The sequence below is a fragment of the Miniopterus natalensis genome, chromosome 13 (genome assembly GCF_054644295.1).
Source record: "Miniopterus natalensis isolate mMinNat1 chromosome 13, mMinNat1.hap1, whole genome shotgun sequence".
Taxonomy (NCBI): Eukaryota; Metazoa; Chordata; class Mammalia; order Chiroptera; family Miniopteridae; genus Miniopterus; species Miniopterus natalensis.
In genome coordinates, this window is record NC_142093.1 from 9,613,644 (window position 1) to 9,634,212 (window position 20,569).

The window sequence follows — 20,569 nt, forward strand, 5'->3', positions numbered from 1 at the left end:
CTACCTAAAATCCTATACTGTGTTATTTAATTTTACTACCCCTAAGAAAATATAATCTACTCTCTCTTTTAACCTTGGGTAAACAGCAAAAACTGACAAACAGCCTCAAAAAGGTATAGTTTCTATGATGAATGTAACTTTGATAACATTTCTGAGTGCTACCTTCTCTTAAAAATATATTTCCAAAGCAGGTATCAGAATAGTTCAAATTATATAGGCATTAAATTCTTTTACTTCAACTTAGATTTTCTTCTTACATTTTTTTTCCATCACCTACATAAGGAATTTTTGTTTGCATACAATCTACACCACTCCAAACTTGTTTCCAACACCTGCTAAATAAAAACTTAGTATTTCTACAACAAAGATATAACACCAAATTATAGGAATGCTTTGCCAAGTGTAAATTTTCAAAATATAATCTATCTTTAGTATTATAAATATAAGCTAGAAAGTTAACTCAAATTTTAAAGACTAAATTATAATTTGAAGCTTAATTATTTACTAGACAAAATGCTGATTCTCTTCCCCAGTGAAAACTTTTGAGGTTTTAGAAGGCCATGTAGCAGTCACTCACCCCAGTTAGGCAAAGACCACCAGAGGCACTGAATCAACCAAAAGTAAAACACATTTTCCAATAAAATTCCATAATTCTATTAAAAGCCAAATCTTACTCTGAGTGCTGCAATCACTATATGCATCTAAAATCAGCCTCATTGAAAGAGTTTGGGAGAGAGGAGAAGTATGGAGAAGAACCAAAGAGGTTGGCCTCTTCCCAGTGGCTCTTCTTCCTTTACCTTCCACACACCATTTTACTGAATACTTACACAGCAAGTAACCCAAAGTTAGATGTCTCCTCTAAGAATTACTAAGTAAAAACCAAGTCAGCACATTACTCTTAATTTAAAGTATGTGTTAAGTACCAGAGTTAGCAAAATGCTAGTACAGATAAGAATCCCATTCAAGCCCGGCCAGTGTGGCTCAGTGGATTGAGCGTCAACCCATGCACCAAGAGGTCACTGGTTCGATTCCCGGTCAGGGCACATTTCCGGGTTTTGGGCTCAATCCCCAGTAGGGGGCGTGCAGGATGCAGCGGATTGATGTTTCTCTCTCTCCCTCTCCCTTCCTCTCTCTCCAAAATCAATAAAAACTTAAAAAAAAAAAAAGAATTCCATTCAAAATATAAAAACAGTTCTTCCTTTTTTTGATCAAGGGAGAAGAACAGTAAAAAATTTACTAGCCTGTTTCTTGCTCTTGCCATGCTCTTTGATTTCCTTCTTTCAAAACGTTCTTCATCAGAAGAAGTTGTGTCACTACTATGAATAGCATGCTTCTTTCTCCTATTTAAAGAGAGTAAAATCCTTAAAATCATTAGAGCAGCAAATGGCTTTTAAAAACACATTATAAGCATATTTACAATGAGCTTAGTAGAATACATCCATTCACCCATTCATTCAGAAACAGTTACTGAGCTCCTTGCACTCATGCAGCACACAGCTGATGAGGTATCAACACAGTAAGTTCCACGGAGGAAAGGAAGGAGGAGGAGGGCTGGAGGCCCACAGTCCTTCCAGCAGGCGGCTCTGGAAGGCACAGGCATGCATGTGTTCATCACATCATGTTTACAACAGCAAAAGGCTGAAAACAACCTGACCCTCACTAAAGGACTAGTTTTAAAATTACAGTACATCTATAAATGTAATATTATGCACCTATAACATAAATGTGAAATTTCACTATACTGAAAAGACAATTAAAATGAATTAAGAGAAAAAAAACAAAGTGCAGGACAATGTACACCATACATTTTATGTAAAAAGAAGGGGTAACAATGGATTTGTGTATTTGCATATATAGTGTTCCCCCCAAAATGTATATACACTTTGAATAAATATAAAGGCACTGTTTATTAAAATAAATTTCATTTTCAAAATGTAATAGAATCTTCAGACATTGTTTAATTGTTTTTTGTCAATGCCTGTTTTCAAACTGTCGTCCGTTCTGGTACAAGCACTGCTGACAATGCGAAGCAATGGAACTGCAAACATCAAGAAACATTTCATGTGGTATCTGAGTGCATTCTCCTTCAATGGCTACTCTCAATTCAGCAACTGTTGCTGGTTTTGTAGCACAGACTTTATCTTTTAAGTATCCCCATAAAAAAAAGTATAGAGGTGTGAGGTCTGCTGAATGAGGAGGGTATTCTATGAAACTTCTTCATCCAATCCACCTGTCTGGCAAGATCTCATCAAGGTAAGATCTTACATCACAATGGTAGTATAGGGGTGCCCCATCTTGCTGAAAATAAAAGGTTTCATCTTCAAAGGTTTCTCTAATGCTTGGCATGACAGACTGTCACAGCAAGTTCAAGTTTGTGTATGCATTTTTTTGGGACACTCTGTACACACACACACACACACACACACACATATGAACATATTCTTGAAGGATATACAAACTAATAACAATGTTACTACAAAAAAATGACAGACTGCTAAGGTTAGAAAAAAGCTTTTCATGTTCATTAAAAAAATTTTTTTGAACCATGGAGAATAAAATACCATTTCAGGAAACATAATTAGACATGATAAAGTTTCAAAAACAAAAGTCTCCTTTGTACCTACTTGTAAAAGAAAGGGAAAAGGGGGGGAGGGAGTAGCAAACACTAATTGAACCAATACTTAGAATGAAAGCAATGTGTGTCACTTGGATTCAACTCTATGAAGAGACCAGAGAGCTATGCGGCTTTACAAAACATAACTGTTGCCCGGCGGGCGTGGCTCAGCAGTTGAGCGTCCACCTGGGATCCAGGCAATCAGGGTTCGATTCCCGGTCAGGGCACATGCCCAGGTTGTGGGCTCGATCAATGACTCTCTCATTATTGATGTTTCTATCTCTCTCTCTCCTTCTCCTTTCCTCTCTCTGAAATCAATAAAGATATATTTTTTAAAAAGAAAAAAATAAAACATAACTGTTAAATGTAACTATTCCAGGCAAACTGAATCAGAAAGATAATAGTCACATGTAGAACAATAACTATTAGTCACTAAATAAAAGAAAGATGCTATTTACAGATGGCCAATAGGCATATGAAAAAATGCTCAACATCACTAATCATCATGCAAATTAAAACCACAATGAGATATCACCTCACACCTGTCAGAATGGCTATCATCAATAAACCAAAACACAAGTGTTGTCAAGGATGTGGAGAAAGGGGACCCTTGTGTACTGTTGGTGGGAATGCAAATTGGTGCAACCACTATGAATAAACTGTATGGAGTTTCCTCAAAAAATTAAAAATGGAACAGTCTTATGACCCAGCAATTCCACTTCTGGGTATAACCCAAAACACTAAATCAAAAACATGTATGCCTCCCTGTGTTCACTGCAGTGTTATTTACAATAGCCAAGATATGGAAGCAACCCAAGTGCCCATAAATAGACGAGTGAAACATGTGTACAACAGAATATTACTCAGCCATAAGAAAGAATGAAATCTGACCATCTGCAACAACATGGAAGGACTTTAGAGAGTGTTATGCTAAGTGAAGTAAGTCAGACCAAAACAGACAAATATCATATGATTTCATTTATATGTGGAATCTAAAGAACAAAATAAACAAACAAACCAAACAGAAACAGACTCACAGATGTAGAGAACAAACTGATGGTTGTCGGAGGGGAAGAGAGTTGGGGGACTGAATGAAAGGTGAAGGGATTAAGAAGTCAAATTGTGCCTGGCTGGGCAAGGTTCAGTGGTTGAGCATCGACCTAGGATCCAGGAGATCGAGGTTCGATTCCCAGTGAGGGCACATGCCCGGGTTGTGGGGGAGCGTGCAGGAGGCAGCCGATCAATGACTCATCATTGATGTTTCTATCTCTCTCTTCCTCTCCCTCTGAAATCAATAAAGATTTTTTTTTTTTTTAAAAAGAAGTCAATATGGTAGTTACAAAATAGTCATGGGGAGGGTATGTAAAGCACAGCATGGGGAATATAATCAATAATATTGTAGTAACTATGTATGGTGCCAGGCAGGTATTTCAGTTATAAGGGGGATCACTTGCAAATTATATAACTATCTAACCACTACGCTGTACACTAAAACTAATATAAAATATCAAATGTCAACTGTAATAGAAAAATAAAATTTTTTAAAAAGACGTTATTTAGTCCCTCATTGGCATTATCATTTACACCATCAATACCTATACTGTAATTATAAAGCATTACATTATGTATTATTTAAAGGATATATCTAAATGACAGATGTAAATATTTCTTCCTTTCAAAAACCAACAAAACATACCTGATATGACTTCTTCTTGCTGGAGATCTGTGAATATCAAACAACGTGTTTTCCCTCTTTTTTTGATGAGCTGGTACTTAAAAAAAAACAAAAAAACAGGATAATATAGAAATAACCTATAATAAAATGATAAGTTGATGTGTTAAAGGGGTAGAAATACTTCTATTAACTTTCTGAATAGAAGCTAGTCATATGCCTTCAAGTTCCAAATAATATCTAGAAGGCACACAACAAAAATAAAAAAAATTTTGGTGTAAGATGCAAATAAACATTCTAAAAAAATGTTAAATTAAGTCTTTGTAACTACAGATTAAACAAGGATTTCTTAGATACAACACCAAAAGCACAATCCATTTTTTTTTTAATTGATAAATTGGAGTTCTTCAAAATTACACAATTCTGCTCCTGAAAGACACTATAAAAAGAATAAAAAAATAAGTTATTGACTGAGAAAATATTTGCATATCACCTATCTGATAAAGGACTAATATCCAAAATACATGAAGAACTCTCAAAATTCAATAATAAGAAAATAAACAACTCAATTGAAAAAATGCATGAGATTTGAACAGAAACTTCACCACAGATAACATTAGCAAATCATCACATAAAAAGATACTCAACATCATTAGTCACTAGGGAAATATAAATTAAAACTACAATAAACACATATTAGAATTAATTTTAAAACTGATCATACCAAGTATTGGCAAAAATATGGAACAACTAGAATTCTCGTATATTCTTAGTGAGAGTAAGCAGTGCAATCACTTTGGAAAACAGTTGGCAATTTCTTAGAAAGTTAAATATATACCTACCTAACCATAAAACCTAGCCATTCCACTCCTAGGTGATTGTAAGAAAAATGAAAACATATGTCTAAACAATGATTTGCACATGAATGTTCATAACAGCTTTATTTATAATAGCCAACACTAGAAATGTCAACAATCCCAGTGCCTATAAAACAAATGAATGGACAAACAAAATTGTGATATATCCATACAATGGAATGCTACTCACCAATAAAAGGCACACTATTGTTATGTTCAACAACATGGATGAGTCTTACAATAATTATACTGAGTGAAAGAAGTCAGACAGAAAAAAAAGTATGTACTATGTACTGTGTATAATATTTGAGAAAATGTAAACTAAGCTATAGTGAAAGAAAGCAGATTAGATCAGTGGGTGCCTGAGAACTGGAAGCCGGGGGTCACAAGGTTAGGAGTAGATTATAAACAGGCAGGATGAAATTTTTGGGGTCAATGAACATGTCCATTATCTTAACTGTGGTGATAGCTTCATAGGGATCTACATAAGGTTATTTCAAAATGGCCAAATTATACACATTAAATATGTGTAATGGTAATGGACTATAGTTCAGTTATACCTCAATGAGTATTTTTTTTTAATCTAGAAAAATGGTTCACACACTTTTTTCTGTCCCAACATACTTCCTCCATTATTAACAGGACTACCTGTGACAGTGACTTTTAACTGCAGTAAAGAAGTATCCGCATACTTGGGCAAGCTTCTAATAAGATAACTCTGATAGACTCCTTTCAGGGAATCAGTCACTATTTTAGAAAATAAGAGTTTGAGTAAAAAGATCTAGATTACTCCTTGAAAGCATTATGCTAAGTGAAAGAAGCTAAACACAGAAGGTCACATAAAGGCAAATCTATAGAGACAAAAAGTACATTAGTAGTTGCCAAGGGCCAGGGGTTGAGGGTCAGTGTGGAAGTAAAATGTTCTAAAATTAGTGTTGATGTCTACCTACTCTTGTGAATATACGAAAAAACAATGAATTGAACATATTAAAAACCAGCAAAAATGGCGACTTTAATGATATGTAAATTATATCTCAATTTTTAAAAATTTGAAGGGAATCAATAGTGATGGAATTTCTCAAGAGTTGGAAAAAAAATAAAATAGTACCTGTGGAATTTATTACTTGCCATTAGATTTAAACATTTTTCTTTTCAAAAATAAAAATAAAAAACAAAAACAAAAACCCTATGTTATTGGCCAAGCTGTAGCCATGTACCACTTTTGTAACTAAATTACTCAGCCACTAGGAACATAGAAATACTTGCCCTAAAGAACTGCCATAAATTAAAGTGCTCAATAAACTATAAAGTAATACAAAAATAAGAGACGTACTTATTATTAAGTTTAAGGTTATTTAAATAAAATGTACATGCTCTATGTAATTCTATATTCCAACTACATACTTCAACTTTTTTCCACTGTGTGTGTAAACAGAAGCACATATAGGAAAAGATGTATGGAACCTATACGAGATTTCATTCTTTTAAATTCAGCAACAGTAATTTATTTTTTTTATTTTGATGTTTTTTGTATTTTTACTGATTTCAGAGAGAGGAAAGGAGAGGGAGAGAGAGATAGAAACATCAATGATGAGTCACTGATTGGCTGCCTCCTGCAGGCCCCCACTGGGGATCAAGCCCGAAGCCTGGGCATGTGCCCTGACCGGGAATCGAACCGAGATCTCCTGGATCCTAGGGCGATGCTCAACCGCTGAGCCACACCAGTGGGGCAACACTAATTTTTTAAGAGATGAAGCAGAATAAGCCACTCAACTGGAAAAAAGTTGAGAGTCTCCTACCTATTGGAGGTGCCTGGTACCGGTCCACTGTTTTCCTCTGCCTCAGATTATACGGCCTGTCATTTTCCTCTCCTTCTGCCTCCTCAGCCTCTATGTCTCCATCCTCCTCTTGGGACTCTACTTTCCCACACACAAGAGAAAAAAGCACTGTTTTAATCCGCAAGACTGGTCACTCCAGAACTAAAATTTACATTTTATTTTTTTATTATTTTAAAATACATTTTTATTGATTTTTAGAGTGAGAGGAAGGGAGAGGGCAAGAGAGAAAAACATTGATGTGAGAGAGAAACACTAATTGGCTGCCTCCTGCACACATCCCAACTGGGATTGAGGCAGGAACCTGGGCACGTGCCCTGACCCGGAGTCAAACCACTGGCCTTTCAGAGCAGGGTACAACGTTCAACCTCAGCCACACCAGCCAGGGGCCACATTTTATCTTTACTCTTTCTGCACAGGTGACATTTAAAAGTATCAACAATGTATGATATAGCATAACTGAATATCATTAAAAATCAACCTAGATAGATGTAAAATGCCTTTCCTACAAATAATCAATATAGTTATCTGCTAAATAAATCAGTGTGATATTTGATCTCTTGATTTACTTATGATTGAGAATTTTACTATAGCAAACTTCATTCAATGCCCAATAAACCACTGAATTAGGTTAGTATTTCAAATACAACTTGCTAGTTCAAAAAAATATGTTTACATGATAATTACTAATGTTAAAGCAAAAGCAATTTTTGTTGTCAGTATAACAGTTTGTTAGACCTGTTGACAACAGGTAAGCATGGATTAATTACATTTGGTAGGAAAATGCAGGTAGGAATTAGGAGGGAGCTTGAAGCCGACTTCCAGGGTATTGATAATACTATTGGTTATTTCTTGACATTAGTGATTGCTTTATGATAATTCACCTAGCTATACATGTTAAAAAAATAAATTATAATATACATAAACACTAAAAGTTTATTTTTTAAAAGTGGTTTAAAAAAACTGTCTGGCTATAGCTAAGATGTGACATCTATTCACCGTTTAAAATAAAAGTCTAATGAAAATTTATAGGCTTAAGGTCCCCAAGTGCAATATACTTTATGAATAACTTTTTAACCACAAGAACTGTCAATATAACACAATCATATTAAGGCATAGGAAAAATTTTTAATTGCCAGTGACGCTGAGTGAAACAGGAGACTAAAAATGCAAAGGACTTTACATTTTACTTATGACATCTGAAAGCTTATTCTAAGTTTTTTAAATTTGTATTACTAGGTTATAGAGAAAATCAGCAAATAAAATATTACTTATCTAAATAATACTATTAATTACTTATGCCCAAATAAGTTTCCTAAACCTTCAAAAAAAATACTTTTTAAAAAAATACCTGCACAATAACACTATTTACTATGGGAGGAAATTCTGTATGTGTCAAATTTACTTTGGAAACTCCACAAAGATGTTCAGTTAATAAAAAGGCAAAAATCACATTATAAATCTGTCTCACCTATACTGATTTTCTCCAAAGGAAGCAATACAGAGGTGGTAGCTGTAACAACAATATTTGTTCAATAAAGTACCTTCATTAGAAATATCAGCTCTTTATAACTTGCTAATATGTTAATTACAGAATAAGAGAAATAAACCTATTCTTCTCCATCTAAGCTACACGAACAGTGGGAACTAGAAAGATTTTCTGGTAAAATACAAGTACCCTACATTTACAATACACCAAATCATCTGAAAATCCATTTCAATAAAGATTAACTCTTACAGAATTAAATCCTATAGATGTACCAGTAATTAATTTATAATCCTTGGGGCAAATGTACTTTCATCATGTTCCCAGCTCCAGCCCTACAAATTTGGTGTTTTTCAGTTCAGAACCCATACATGCCTCAGAAAAGAACAGAAGGGCCCCCTCTACTAATACACTCCTCAGTCCATAACTAAATTTGGGACCCAAATAATGAGAGATTTAGAGGCTATGGATAGAAGGTGACTTTGGATAGAGGCTTCTGATTGGACAATACCTAAATACAAAAGACGCCTGACCTAACAATCAAATCAGCTCATGGCAAATGCCAAATTAGGTCACTTAAGGACGACCAATAACTACTAACAAGATACACTATGTAACAATGTAGAGAGTACAGTAAAGGCACTTTTCCAATGCCGGAAATGAAAACTCAGAATGCCAACTGAATAAAAGTTATCCCAAATTATACAAAATATAGACCTCTACAGCCAAAAATCACCTACCTGGCAACATTACACATCTATTATTTGTATATATTTTTCTTTCTTCCACCTGAACTTCCTAGTATTTATCTCATAAAGCGCTTACAAACCTTCTTCTTCACCTTCAGTAGAGACTTCATGATGATTTTGTATCCCGTAACTATTTCTTCTCAGTGACTTTCTTCGCCTTTTCACTCTTGAATACATATCCATGTTTTCCTTTTAAAGAAAGAAAATCTGTTAAATATTAACATGGAATTTATTCCTGGCTATAAATATTACAACCCAATGGGACATGCTCCCTCAATAAAATTTACTGAGCACCTATATACAAAGATTCATGAAAATGGAGCTTCCTGAATTCAACAAATATAAGGGACAAGAGAATAAACAAATAAAACTTATAAAATATTTGAAAATTATAAACTATAATGCCATGGGATACTTTCTCCCACCAGCAAATTACAGGCCAGTAGGATGAAATAAATCACAGGTAACTATAAAAGAAAGTAAACAAAGTTAAATGCCATAAAGAAAGGTACAAAGTAGAATTCAAAGAGACAACCTCCTCTTAATAAGGGTGGGGAAGTGAGGGAACATTTGAAATGAACCTTGAAATAAGGCAGGGTTGCAACAGTTCCTAACTAGAAGTATTAAGAGGAGTAAAAGACAGAAGAACAAGAATGGTTTGTATTTGGGCAAGGGTGTTGAGAAATTAAAGTTGAAACCAGATGATGAAGGCCAAAGTATTTTTAATTAATTCAGTACACAATAAAAAAAATTAAATGTTCACATCAGAAAAGTTACAGAATCAAGAGCTGTACTTTCAGATGGCGCTTCTGGCAAAAGTATAGAGAGGATCTTTAGGGGAAGGTTGTGGCAAGTAGGGGGGTGGATAAAAGCAGCAAGAAAGCAATAAAGTCTCTAGCTGAAAACAAAGAAGGAGTATTTCTGTTAATCCAAGAAAATCCAAATGCTGTTCGCTCTCCCTTTTTATTCCTCAGTAGAAATTAAAAACTGCAAAGGTTGTTAAAGTTAGTATACTCACAAACTCAGTATCTGTCCACATTCGAAGTCGTTCCACTTCTCCTGATCGACGATTCCGTCTGATGTTAATGTTGTCCATTTCTTGCAGTACAGCTTCAGCAGTACTATGATCATATAATAAAACTAGGGTTAAGACAATTGTAGAACCATACACTGTGTCATTCACATAAAAGAGATCTTCACCAAAGCATAATTAAATCATCCCTGATATGTAACTGTACATAAAACATCCATTTCTGAATTGGCGTCCATCAGAAAATAATGTCCCCAAAAAGATAGCACCAAAATATCTTCTACCTTAATATATTTATTAAAGTAAAGCTTACAAAATAGAAGACTTTTATTTATAAGACTCCAAATATTTAAATCCATAATACCACTACAAATAACTATCAGATCCAAGGCACTGGAAAAAGCAACTGATTTAATATTTATTTAAAGATGGTGTTATGAATTACATAGAATAAAGGATTTGTAATTTAAAGTCAATAAGGTAACAGAACAGGTATTTCTAGAAATTAGAGAATATTGACATCCACGAAATACCTGCTGATATTAGAACATTTCACCTTTTAAACACTATGTTTCCAGACACCGGTCTAAGTATTTAACAAATGTACATATGAAACGAATACAAAATAACATTGAATGTAAACTGTAATAGAAAAACGTAAAAAAATAGAAAAAAGTAAAAATAACTAATACTCAAATTTGACATTAACACGACAGAATATAATTTCCTCTCCTACCAAATAGGAATTATACTGACCTCCCTTCTCCAGGCCTTTGCAAGGATTAAGTAGGATAATTTATTATCTGAGAAGAATAACACTTCATGGCATGTAGATGCTGAGCAATCAGTTAGGCTGACTCACTAGCTGCTTCCCACATACCCAGTCTCAAAAAGACCTTCAATTCAAAATCTGAACTAAGCAAAACTATATATCAATAATGGAACTTAATGTTGTCTGAAAATTGTCAAAGATACAAATGTTAAATGAGAAAATATTAAATGACTATATTAAAGAGAGAATAAAATTACTTTTTATAGTATCTATGCACAAGAGCTTAAAAATGATGAGAAAATTTTAACTATTACACAAATTGTATTAAATCTAGTAAACTGAGTAGAACCTGACAATCATTGCTAACTGCTGTTCATTCAAATTAAGTTATAAAGTAATTGTATTTATTACTAAGTCAGTGCTTAAGTTATTTTTTAAAAATAACTGGCTTAAAAATCAAATAATTAAATGAAACTGCTTACTATGTAAGCATTCATACCTATTTACTAGTTGATCAAATAACAAACTCTGGTTCACACTTTCAAATCTGTTTTTCCTGGAACGACAACTTTTTCTGACTTCCATGTCACCATTTATACAAGAAAGGTCTCCATCTCCCTTCTTTTCCCCTCGAAGGGGATGGCTTCGAAGGGCTACAAAAAGAGAGAGATTTCCATTTTAAAGTACAGAGTATAAAAAAAAGAAAAAAATCAAAACATTAGTTTTAAAAGACTACAAAGAGTTTAATATAACCTTTTAAATGGCTTCATATCCAATAATCTAACATTTCTATAAATGTTTACAATGTATCTTAATTTTTTTTTTTAATATGTTTTTATTGATTTCAGAGAGAGGAAGGGGAAGGGAGAGAGAGATAGAAACTGCAATGACGAGAGAGTCATTGATCAGCTATCTCCTGCACGCCCCCTACTGGGGATTGAGCCCACAACCCAGGCATGTGCCCTGATGTGGAATGCAACCTTGATCTCCTGGATCATAGGTCGATGCTCAACCTCTGAGCCATGCCAACCGGGCCTGTCTTAATAATTTAAATTTCCCTTGTAGAGTTTTCAACACATAACAATTACATATGTATTTACTATGACTGAAATCCAGTCATTACCACTGTATGCTGAGCATACTAGTAAATAACTCTATTTTACCCAACTTTAATGCTTTACTTCTAACAACATTATAAGAATTCCAATACTAACCAGTTTCATAATAGAATACTCACATAAACTACTATGTCCGTTTGATAATGTAGCACCAGGCTGAGAAGTTAACCTAGAACACAATTATATTTAATATGCAAACACATCAATATTCACTTAAAGAAGCAAGAAATGCAATACTGGTGGAATTATTTTAGTCTTTAAAATGTCAGTAAGACAGTACTACTTTTTTTTTAAGAATAAAAACATTTTTTACTCTAATACTGATAATATATCAATTAATAAAAAACACTGAGTCATTTCATTACTTCAAGAATAGCTTTAATAATAGAACTTATTATCTCTTCAATTCCGTACATTAAAATCCAATGAAAAGGCTTAAGCCTAACATGTGCCAAAAATTAACTGAGGCCATTAGTAGCAATTGTCGCTGACATTTACTATTTATTTGGTTGACAAAATAAAACTGAAACTCACAAATTTATTCAAACAATAATTTGTAAGAGAAAAAAATACTGAACACCATTTAATAATTAATAATTTCTTCAAATATTTTATTACACATTCTAAACTTAGAATAAAAACTTAGCTAATTTCTCAAAGCAGTCATCGTACAATTCTCCCTCTTGGGTGAAGGAAGAGAAAAGTTAAAGAAGAGATACTTAAATGGTCATCAAAACATAAAGACTTAAGAAAAGTTACCATGTGCCTTATTATAATTAGAAAGCTCAAAAACCAAATTGTTACAGAATAAAAGAGCTGTCAGTATAAGCTTACTGAAGTATTTTTGAAAAAATCCAACAATTATCATTTTCAAAGTTTAAAAAGGGGGGGAGGACATTCAGAAAATAGCAAATATATATAACTGTCTTCTACTATCTATGTGGTTTGTACACATTTTTTAACTAAAATACTCTAATATTTCTGGTTACCCCAGCACTCTTTGTGTTAAATCATAAATGTTACATGTTATAACTGTTAATTATAATATCCCTGCCTAATAAAGGTCACAGCTTGGATGATTAAAAGATATGAACAAAAACTCAAACTACTATGTGTCTTCAGACTGTCAAAAACAAAAAAAACAAATAAAAAAACTCCAGCCCTCCTTTCTCCCAGAAAACAACAAAACTATCTTTTCCTAATATACTACCTCTTAGAAAGTATTTCAATTTTAGCACCTTTTTTACCAAGTATACAATTCTCCTGGCATATGAATTTAACTATAAAATAATGAAATTGATGTATTAACAGGACGTTCCTTAGTATACATGTGGAATTCTCTATAATCAATCTCAAAATCCACATAAAACCAAATAAAAAAATCAGTTTTATTCATAAGTATACTTTGGCTTTGAACCCAACATAACATTAACTCAGTCTGATCAATTTATTCACAAGTCTTGGCTCCAAATGAATTTTAGTTGTATGCAAACTAACGGTTAAAATTATACATACTTAAATTAAAAGAGTAAGATGTTAACCCTAAAATATTTCTAGAAAAGAAATCTGAAACTTTTCTGAACAATAGCAACATCACTGGGGAGAAAGCACAATAAGCTTTTGTACCTCTGAAGAAGACAGTGCTCAGTTGGCTTTTATTTCTTTGCTAATGAGAGATGTTTTATGGGGGCAGGGGGACACATGTTCTTCAATCTAATTATCTTACAATTACAGATTATTGTCATCATTTTACCATTATCATTTCTCTTTATGAGAAAGGAGAAAAATATTAAATAATGTGTATATAAAGAGAGAATACTGGGATTTTAAGGGTTGGCCCTACTATACAATATTATGTGCCTAAAAAGTCTCTTGAATCAATGTTCCCAAAAGGTAATCACTTAAAATGTAACCAAGTGGGTTCACTGCTTAAATGAATCCTCCAATAAATCCTTTATAATTATAAAGCCTGCTTTATTTATTTTTTAAAAAGGAGAGTTTGGTGGGGAATATTTCCCTATATCTGTTTCCTAAATTTTTTAAATGGAGACAGTATCACTTTGTATTAAATGATCATTACATTAGAGGTTTTTATACCTTTAATTATCTGTAGCAACTACCAATGCAATACCAGACTTAAAAGCATTACTTATTCTCCCTTTCCCGTATATACCAAAGCATTTAATGATTTAGAGGGTTTTAAACCTCAATTCAGCAAAAGCCTCAGTTTGGGAGACCTTAAGCACTATCACCCTTCAATTCCAATCTGCCTCAGTAATCTAACATAGGTGGTTATATTTCACCTTACCTCACTACTCTCTCATCTGACCAGAGTTTTTCACACATAATAGATTTAAGTTTACAGTTTGTCTTATCAAAGATTTAATTCTGTATCTTAGAGTATGCCTTTCTATTATTCTAGAGACATCAAATGCATGCCACTTTCCCCAGGTTGCCTACAACACTACCACCACACACAGTCTCCAAGTTAAATAAATGTCTACTGGCTAAATGTCAGCTGACAAAAGTCAGTAAAATGGGATTCCGTACTCAAAATACTTGTGTCAACACCTATCTAGATTAGTATGTATATTTATGAGTTTCTACATATAAGATAAAGAATACTTAGTAAATATTTTTGCCCAAACAAAATCCTCAGTTTACAAAAAATTATCAATCATTATAATTACATTGATGGACTTGGGTCTCCAAATATATATGCCCACATTTCTCCCCAAAAGAAAACTCAATCTATCTCAAATCTTTTATGAAGACTTAGAAATTCTAGTTTCACTTTTACCTCTCTCTTCATCAATTACCTATCTCTAAAATGAAAAGCCATTTTACCAATCAATAGTAATATTTTTAAAGAATTTAGTAATCTTTACAAAGTCTTTAGGATTCATTATTTTTCATAGCTAATACTAATTCTTATCTATAATCAATTTTTCTCCAAGTGAATTATATTTGTAAGAAATTTTTTTATTAAAGAAATTCAAAAATTTACCTTTAATGCTCATAAGAACTTAGATTACAAAATGAAGAAATCAGGATTCATAGATTCATGACATAAAAACAACCAGAAGCCTCCAAATAAATCCTGATTTTTGTATTTATACTATCTCAAAATCTAAAATACATTTAGCTACAACTTTTGCTTAAAATTCAATTCTGTTGAATCTAATAGGTCAAGTGGCTTCTTTTCAAGTCATATGAAACACCAAAAGATTCTAACAATGTAGCACTTACATTCCTAGATGAAAGGTAACTGAAAAAAACTTTTTAAAATGTGAAACGCTAAACATTATTATTCTGCCAAAACAGAAACAGTAAATTTTGTTAGCATTAATTATGTAAGCTTTTTATTCAAAATGTATTTAGGAATTTTCTTAAAAGGAGTATCTCTCTCTAATGTACCTAAATAGAATCAAAACTATCTCCCCAAAATTTTTTAGATCTTTTTATATGAAAAATGTCAATTTACATAAAGGACTTCTGAGTGGATAAGATGTGGGAAATCTAGTGTATCACATCCTTAGACTTGAATCAAACTGTTAAAATTATCTTACAGTTAAAGGTCAAACTTCAACACTAAAAGAACATTTTTTAGAAACATTTATCTAGCAAAAGAAGCCTGATTCACTTACTAAATAAATACAAGAGACAGATTATAACAGGGAGATCAAATCTAGAAGTGTAATTAAAGAGCAGTACTCATCTTGAGAAATATCTTTATAGAGATCTGGATCTGTTTGATCTCACATATGAATGAGTATGAGAAGGGGAGGGAGGAATCAACAGACTATATAATTCCTGTATTTTTCTACTTAGCTCCCAGACAATGCAAAATAAAAACTTTAAAATACCACTATGCTGTACACCTGAAACTAATATAATATTGAATGCCAATTATAATTGAAAAATAAAATGTTTTTAATGTTTAAAAAGAAAAAGAAAAAAAAATTTTTAAATAAAGTGGTACCTTTCTGGAGCATACTGAAATAGGTACAGATTCTTTAAGGGCTAGTAAATGTGCACTGCCTGTCAAAGTTGATACAACCCCAAAGATATTTTTCATTAAAGAATACACACACACACACACACACACAAATATATAGGCCCTGGCCAGATAGGCCAGTTGGTTAGAGGATCATCCCAACATGCCAAGGTATTGGGTTCAACCCCTGGTCAGGGCACATACAAGAATCAACCAATGAATGCATAAATAAGTGGAACAACAAATCGATGTTTCTTTCTTTCTCTTTCTCTTTCTCTCTCTCTCCACCCCTCCCAAAAAAATCAATTAAAAAAGAGTATATATAATCAAAATATTTTTAAATACTTCAAAGAGAAATGAGACCAAAGAATTTCCCTTTTACCTATGTTTGCAGTTGGTATATCATCAGCACTTCTCTATCAAAGACTTTGGAGAAAAAAGAAGTTAAAATTCTGAGTTCCAAGTTTAAATTTTCTGTGTGTGTGCTTATCTTATCTACATTAAATTATTACCATTTACTTTGATAAGTAAAACTAAGTTTTCCTGCTACATATTAAATCAGACACAAGCAAATTTAAGTTGAAAGCAAGGAGATAAATGAAAAGATTTCTTTAAAAATTTATTTAGATTTTATTATATTCTAGTATGTCAGTCAATTCAAGTGGAATATTTAATAATTTTAGAAAAGAGATTTTTACCTATTTTCAAGTAAAAAAATAATTCTAACCATATGTTACTACTTAAATTTTCAGGACTATACATATGTATGCATATTTAAGATCTATCAAAATCTATAATGTTTTAGGAATAAGTTTCTATTATATACTACAAAACAAATCTATTTTATGGCATATTTAGAAAAAACTATACACATAAATTATAAAGTTTAATATAATTTATAAGTCTTTCTAGATACTAGCAGTTTTATGATTTAAGAAAATTAGCATTAACATCAGCCCTGAATCACATCAAATCATTCATGAAAAAACAATCAATGAGTTCTCACTTCTCACCTGGCCTGTCCAGTTGATATGTTCCATTCCTCTCGCTGACCAGTACTTCGTGGTTTTGATTTGTCTTTGCAAACAGAATCAGGTTGTTTCAAAGTGCGTTTGGCTGGAGGAGACACGTGGCTATCACTTAAACTACCATCAACCTCAGATTTCTGAAAGACAGTTAAAAATGTACTTATTATTCCTATTAAAACACATAGAATTGTTAAATTATTGGATAAAGTACAGTATTTATTCAACCAATAAATATTTACTAAATGAATCATTCTACAAGTGTAGCAAAATGTAATAATCTGTTACAGAAACAAAAGTTAGAAAAGTATGTTTAGTCTTGTTTGTATTTTAGAACAGTTTCAAGCCTACAGAAAAGGTGTGCGTATATCTTTCTATGACATGATTCCTCATTCCTCTCCTAAATACTCCACTGTGTAGCTCCCAAAACAATGACACTTTGCTACATTAGCATGATACAACCCACCCAACCAGGAAATAAACATTGATATAACACAGAGCCAATCCACAAACACATGAAAATTTTATCAAATGCCCCAACAGGTCTCTCTTTCCTTTCTGGTTCAGGGTCCTATCCAGGAACATATATTGTATTTAGTTATCAGATCTCTGCCTCCTTCAATATGAAACAAGTTCTTTCAGTCTTTCCCCATCTTTCATGACCTTGAGTGTAAAGAATACAAAGCCTTTCTTTCCCCAGGATGGCCTTCAATCTGGGTCATTTTGATGTTCCTCATAACCAGATTCAGGCCATACATTCCTGGAAAGAATATACAGAAATTATATTGTACATACTATACCTACACATCATTATCACCTTGATCACCTGGTCGAGTTGGTGTCGGCCAGGTTTCTCCACTCCAAAGTCTATTTCTCCCTTTGTATTTCATTAGATAATGTGGAATTATTCTGATAATTCAGCAATATCCTGTTCTTCATCAAACCTCCACCCACCAGCCTTAGCATTCATTGACTATTCTTGCCTTTATCCAATACCATTATGATGATCTAATCCCATCATTTCTTCTATATTTTTTAGTTGACATTCTATCTTAAAGAGCTTTCTTCTCCCTACTTCGCTGAATTCATTTACTCTTCTATTTATATCAATGAGCACTGTGGATTCTTATTTTATTCTATGGGTTATAATCCATTATTCTATTTTTTGTTACTCAAATTTTAAAAGATTTGGCCATTAGGAGCCCTTTCAAAGAGGTTCCTGTATCCTTTTGACATGTCCCCATCATTTTGAATATTTCCTTATTTCTGGCACAAAAGAAATCCCTAAGATCATCTTGTACTTTCCCTCCCTGACCCTAGAATTAGCTATTTCTGCAAGGAGCCCTGGTTCCTTTCAGTCAAGGATGGTACTTAAAAACCAACATCTGGGCAATAGGTGCACTCATTGTTACTGGGGGTTTCACTGCTATAAAGTCCTCTTAGCAGAGAGAGCTAAAAAATATATGAAAAAAATGTACACACACACACACACACACACACACACACCACCTATTTCTTTATCCGCGCATAAACAATAAAATAACAAATGTGTGTACACCAATGCTTCTAATTCTAATTCCACACCTTAAGTTTCTTTCTAGACTTTCCCTTTTGTTTCTAAGCCTTTATCAGCAAGAAACCTGGTTTCCATCATATTCAATACATTTATTTATTTATTTTTAATGTTTTTATTGATTTCCGAGGGAAGAAGGGAGAGGGAGAGAAAGAAAGAAACATCGATGAGAGAGAAACATTGATCAGCTGCCTCCCGCATGCCCCCTACTGGGCATCAAGCCCACAAGCCTGGCATGTGCCCTAACAGGGAACTGAACCTGTGACCTCCTGGTGCATGGAACGTCACTCAAACAACTAAGCCACACTGGAGAGCATTTATTTACTTTTTATGTACTCTTTCAATTAATTTGTTTAAGGTAACCAATCTCTCAACCAGAGACCTCCGTCCATCACACTTCCATTATTGCCCCCACGCTGCACGTCCTTAGACTGCAGGAAGGTCACTATCTGCACAGCAGCCCTCCCCTTCACCACACACCTCCTTAGACTGTGGGCGGGTAGGGAGGAGAGTGCAGGGAAGGGCCTTTTCTTTTGAGACAGTTTAATTCATGTGCTAATATTTTATCACTTGACATTATAGATTAGTATTTCAAAGGAAGATTTAATCACTTTCAATATGCTACCATTTAAAGATATTTGAATTGGGTCTCCTTTTATGCTACAAATTTCTTTTTTTTAAATATATAAAAACTATCCATTTCATAAATGCACATTTCTATATATTATCCCAAAGTAAGACAACTACATTACTCAACTAATTAGTCAAAATACAGCCGCTAGCAAACAAACATAAGAAATACTTACAGTGTATGTTTAAAGGTATCCAAGTATAGCCTATAGAATTAATTCACTTACTAAAAATTTTTTCACAAAAAGACCAATTTTTAATTTTGTGATTTAATACAATTTACAATGAGTTAGTTTTAAAGCCACAAGACCACACTCATACTAAAAGGCACAAAGATAAAAACAATTATAAATTCAGACATCAGAGTGTCTATTACTAAGAATAATAAACATGTTAGTTGTGTAACATGCACCACAACTTATTAGTTCAAGTTCCCAAGAAAAACTGGTTAGCTCCTTCCAAACTATCCTCAGGAGACTACATTTGTCTCTCCAAATGTGCTCCACCCCAATCAGAAGCCACTCTAGGCAAGATCCCCAGATGATTCTTGTACACATCAGGGTTTGAAAAGCATTACTATATAACATACTCAACAAGTACTCACTGAGGAAGCAATGTCACATGTTCTAAGTTAAGGCATATCTGTGAACACAGAAACTGCTGTCTATAAAACTACCTTACCAATTTAGTTGAAGCCAGCATGACTCCTTCAAATGCAGTCCCTCCACTCTCTTTAAGAGCTGTCTCTACCCTGAAATCTGGTCTGAAGAATCTAACCTAAGTGACCTTTCCTCTCTACTAGCTGCAACTTTACAATACGTTTTGGCAATTAATTTTATTCAATTTAGCATTTATATTTACCATCTTTAAGTGGTATCCAAGATCCAAGTCTTGAGATTCTACCAAGATTTTAAGTTCTTTAATTTTAGAAAATGTCCCTATTTCTTTTTTAGCTCCACACAATAGCAAGCAAAAAAACAAGCAAGGTTTCCCCAACTTTGTTTAATTAATTATGAATAGGAATTATTAGGGGGTGGAACGAGGAATTATTAGGGGAAACAAAAGAAGGCTAATGGTGAAATAAGTTTGGGAATCAATGAGGTCCAAGGTTTTGGGCTGCAAGACTTCTAAGAGTTTTTAATGTTAATATGCAGAGTAAACCTACAAATATGAAAGACAGTGTAGAACACTTCACAAACTTACCTGATCAA

The 20,569-nt window shown here is 33.3% G+C and overlaps 1 protein-coding gene across 4 annotated transcripts in view; it reads right to left on the reverse strand.

The window, feature by feature from the left end:
- The window catches only part of ATAD2B (ATPase family AAA domain containing 2B), a 101,152-nt gene that overhangs the window by 68,577 nt on the left and 12,006 nt on the right, over positions 1-20,569 (reverse strand). For 3 of the 4 annotated variants that reach the window (XM_087823388.1, XM_087823387.1, XM_087823386.1), the window contains exons 2-9: positions 17,144-17,295; positions 12,253-12,302; positions 11,515-11,668; positions 10,232-10,334; positions 9,294-9,402; positions 6,943-7,059; positions 4,311-4,386; positions 1,242-1,340 (exon numbers count right to left, since the gene is read on the reverse strand). In XM_087823388.1, the coding sequence (XP_087679514.1) occupies positions 1,242-1,340; positions 4,311-4,386; positions 6,943-7,059; positions 9,294-9,402; positions 10,232-10,334; positions 11,515-11,668; positions 12,253-12,302; positions 17,144-17,295 (860 nt within the window). Of the gene's footprint in view, positions 1-257; positions 357-1,241; positions 1,341-4,310; positions 4,387-6,942; positions 7,060-9,293; positions 9,403-10,231; positions 10,335-11,514; positions 11,669-12,252; positions 12,303-17,143; positions 17,296-20,569 lie in introns of all 4 variants that reach the window. The other variant, XM_087823389.1, reaches the window with a different exon arrangement.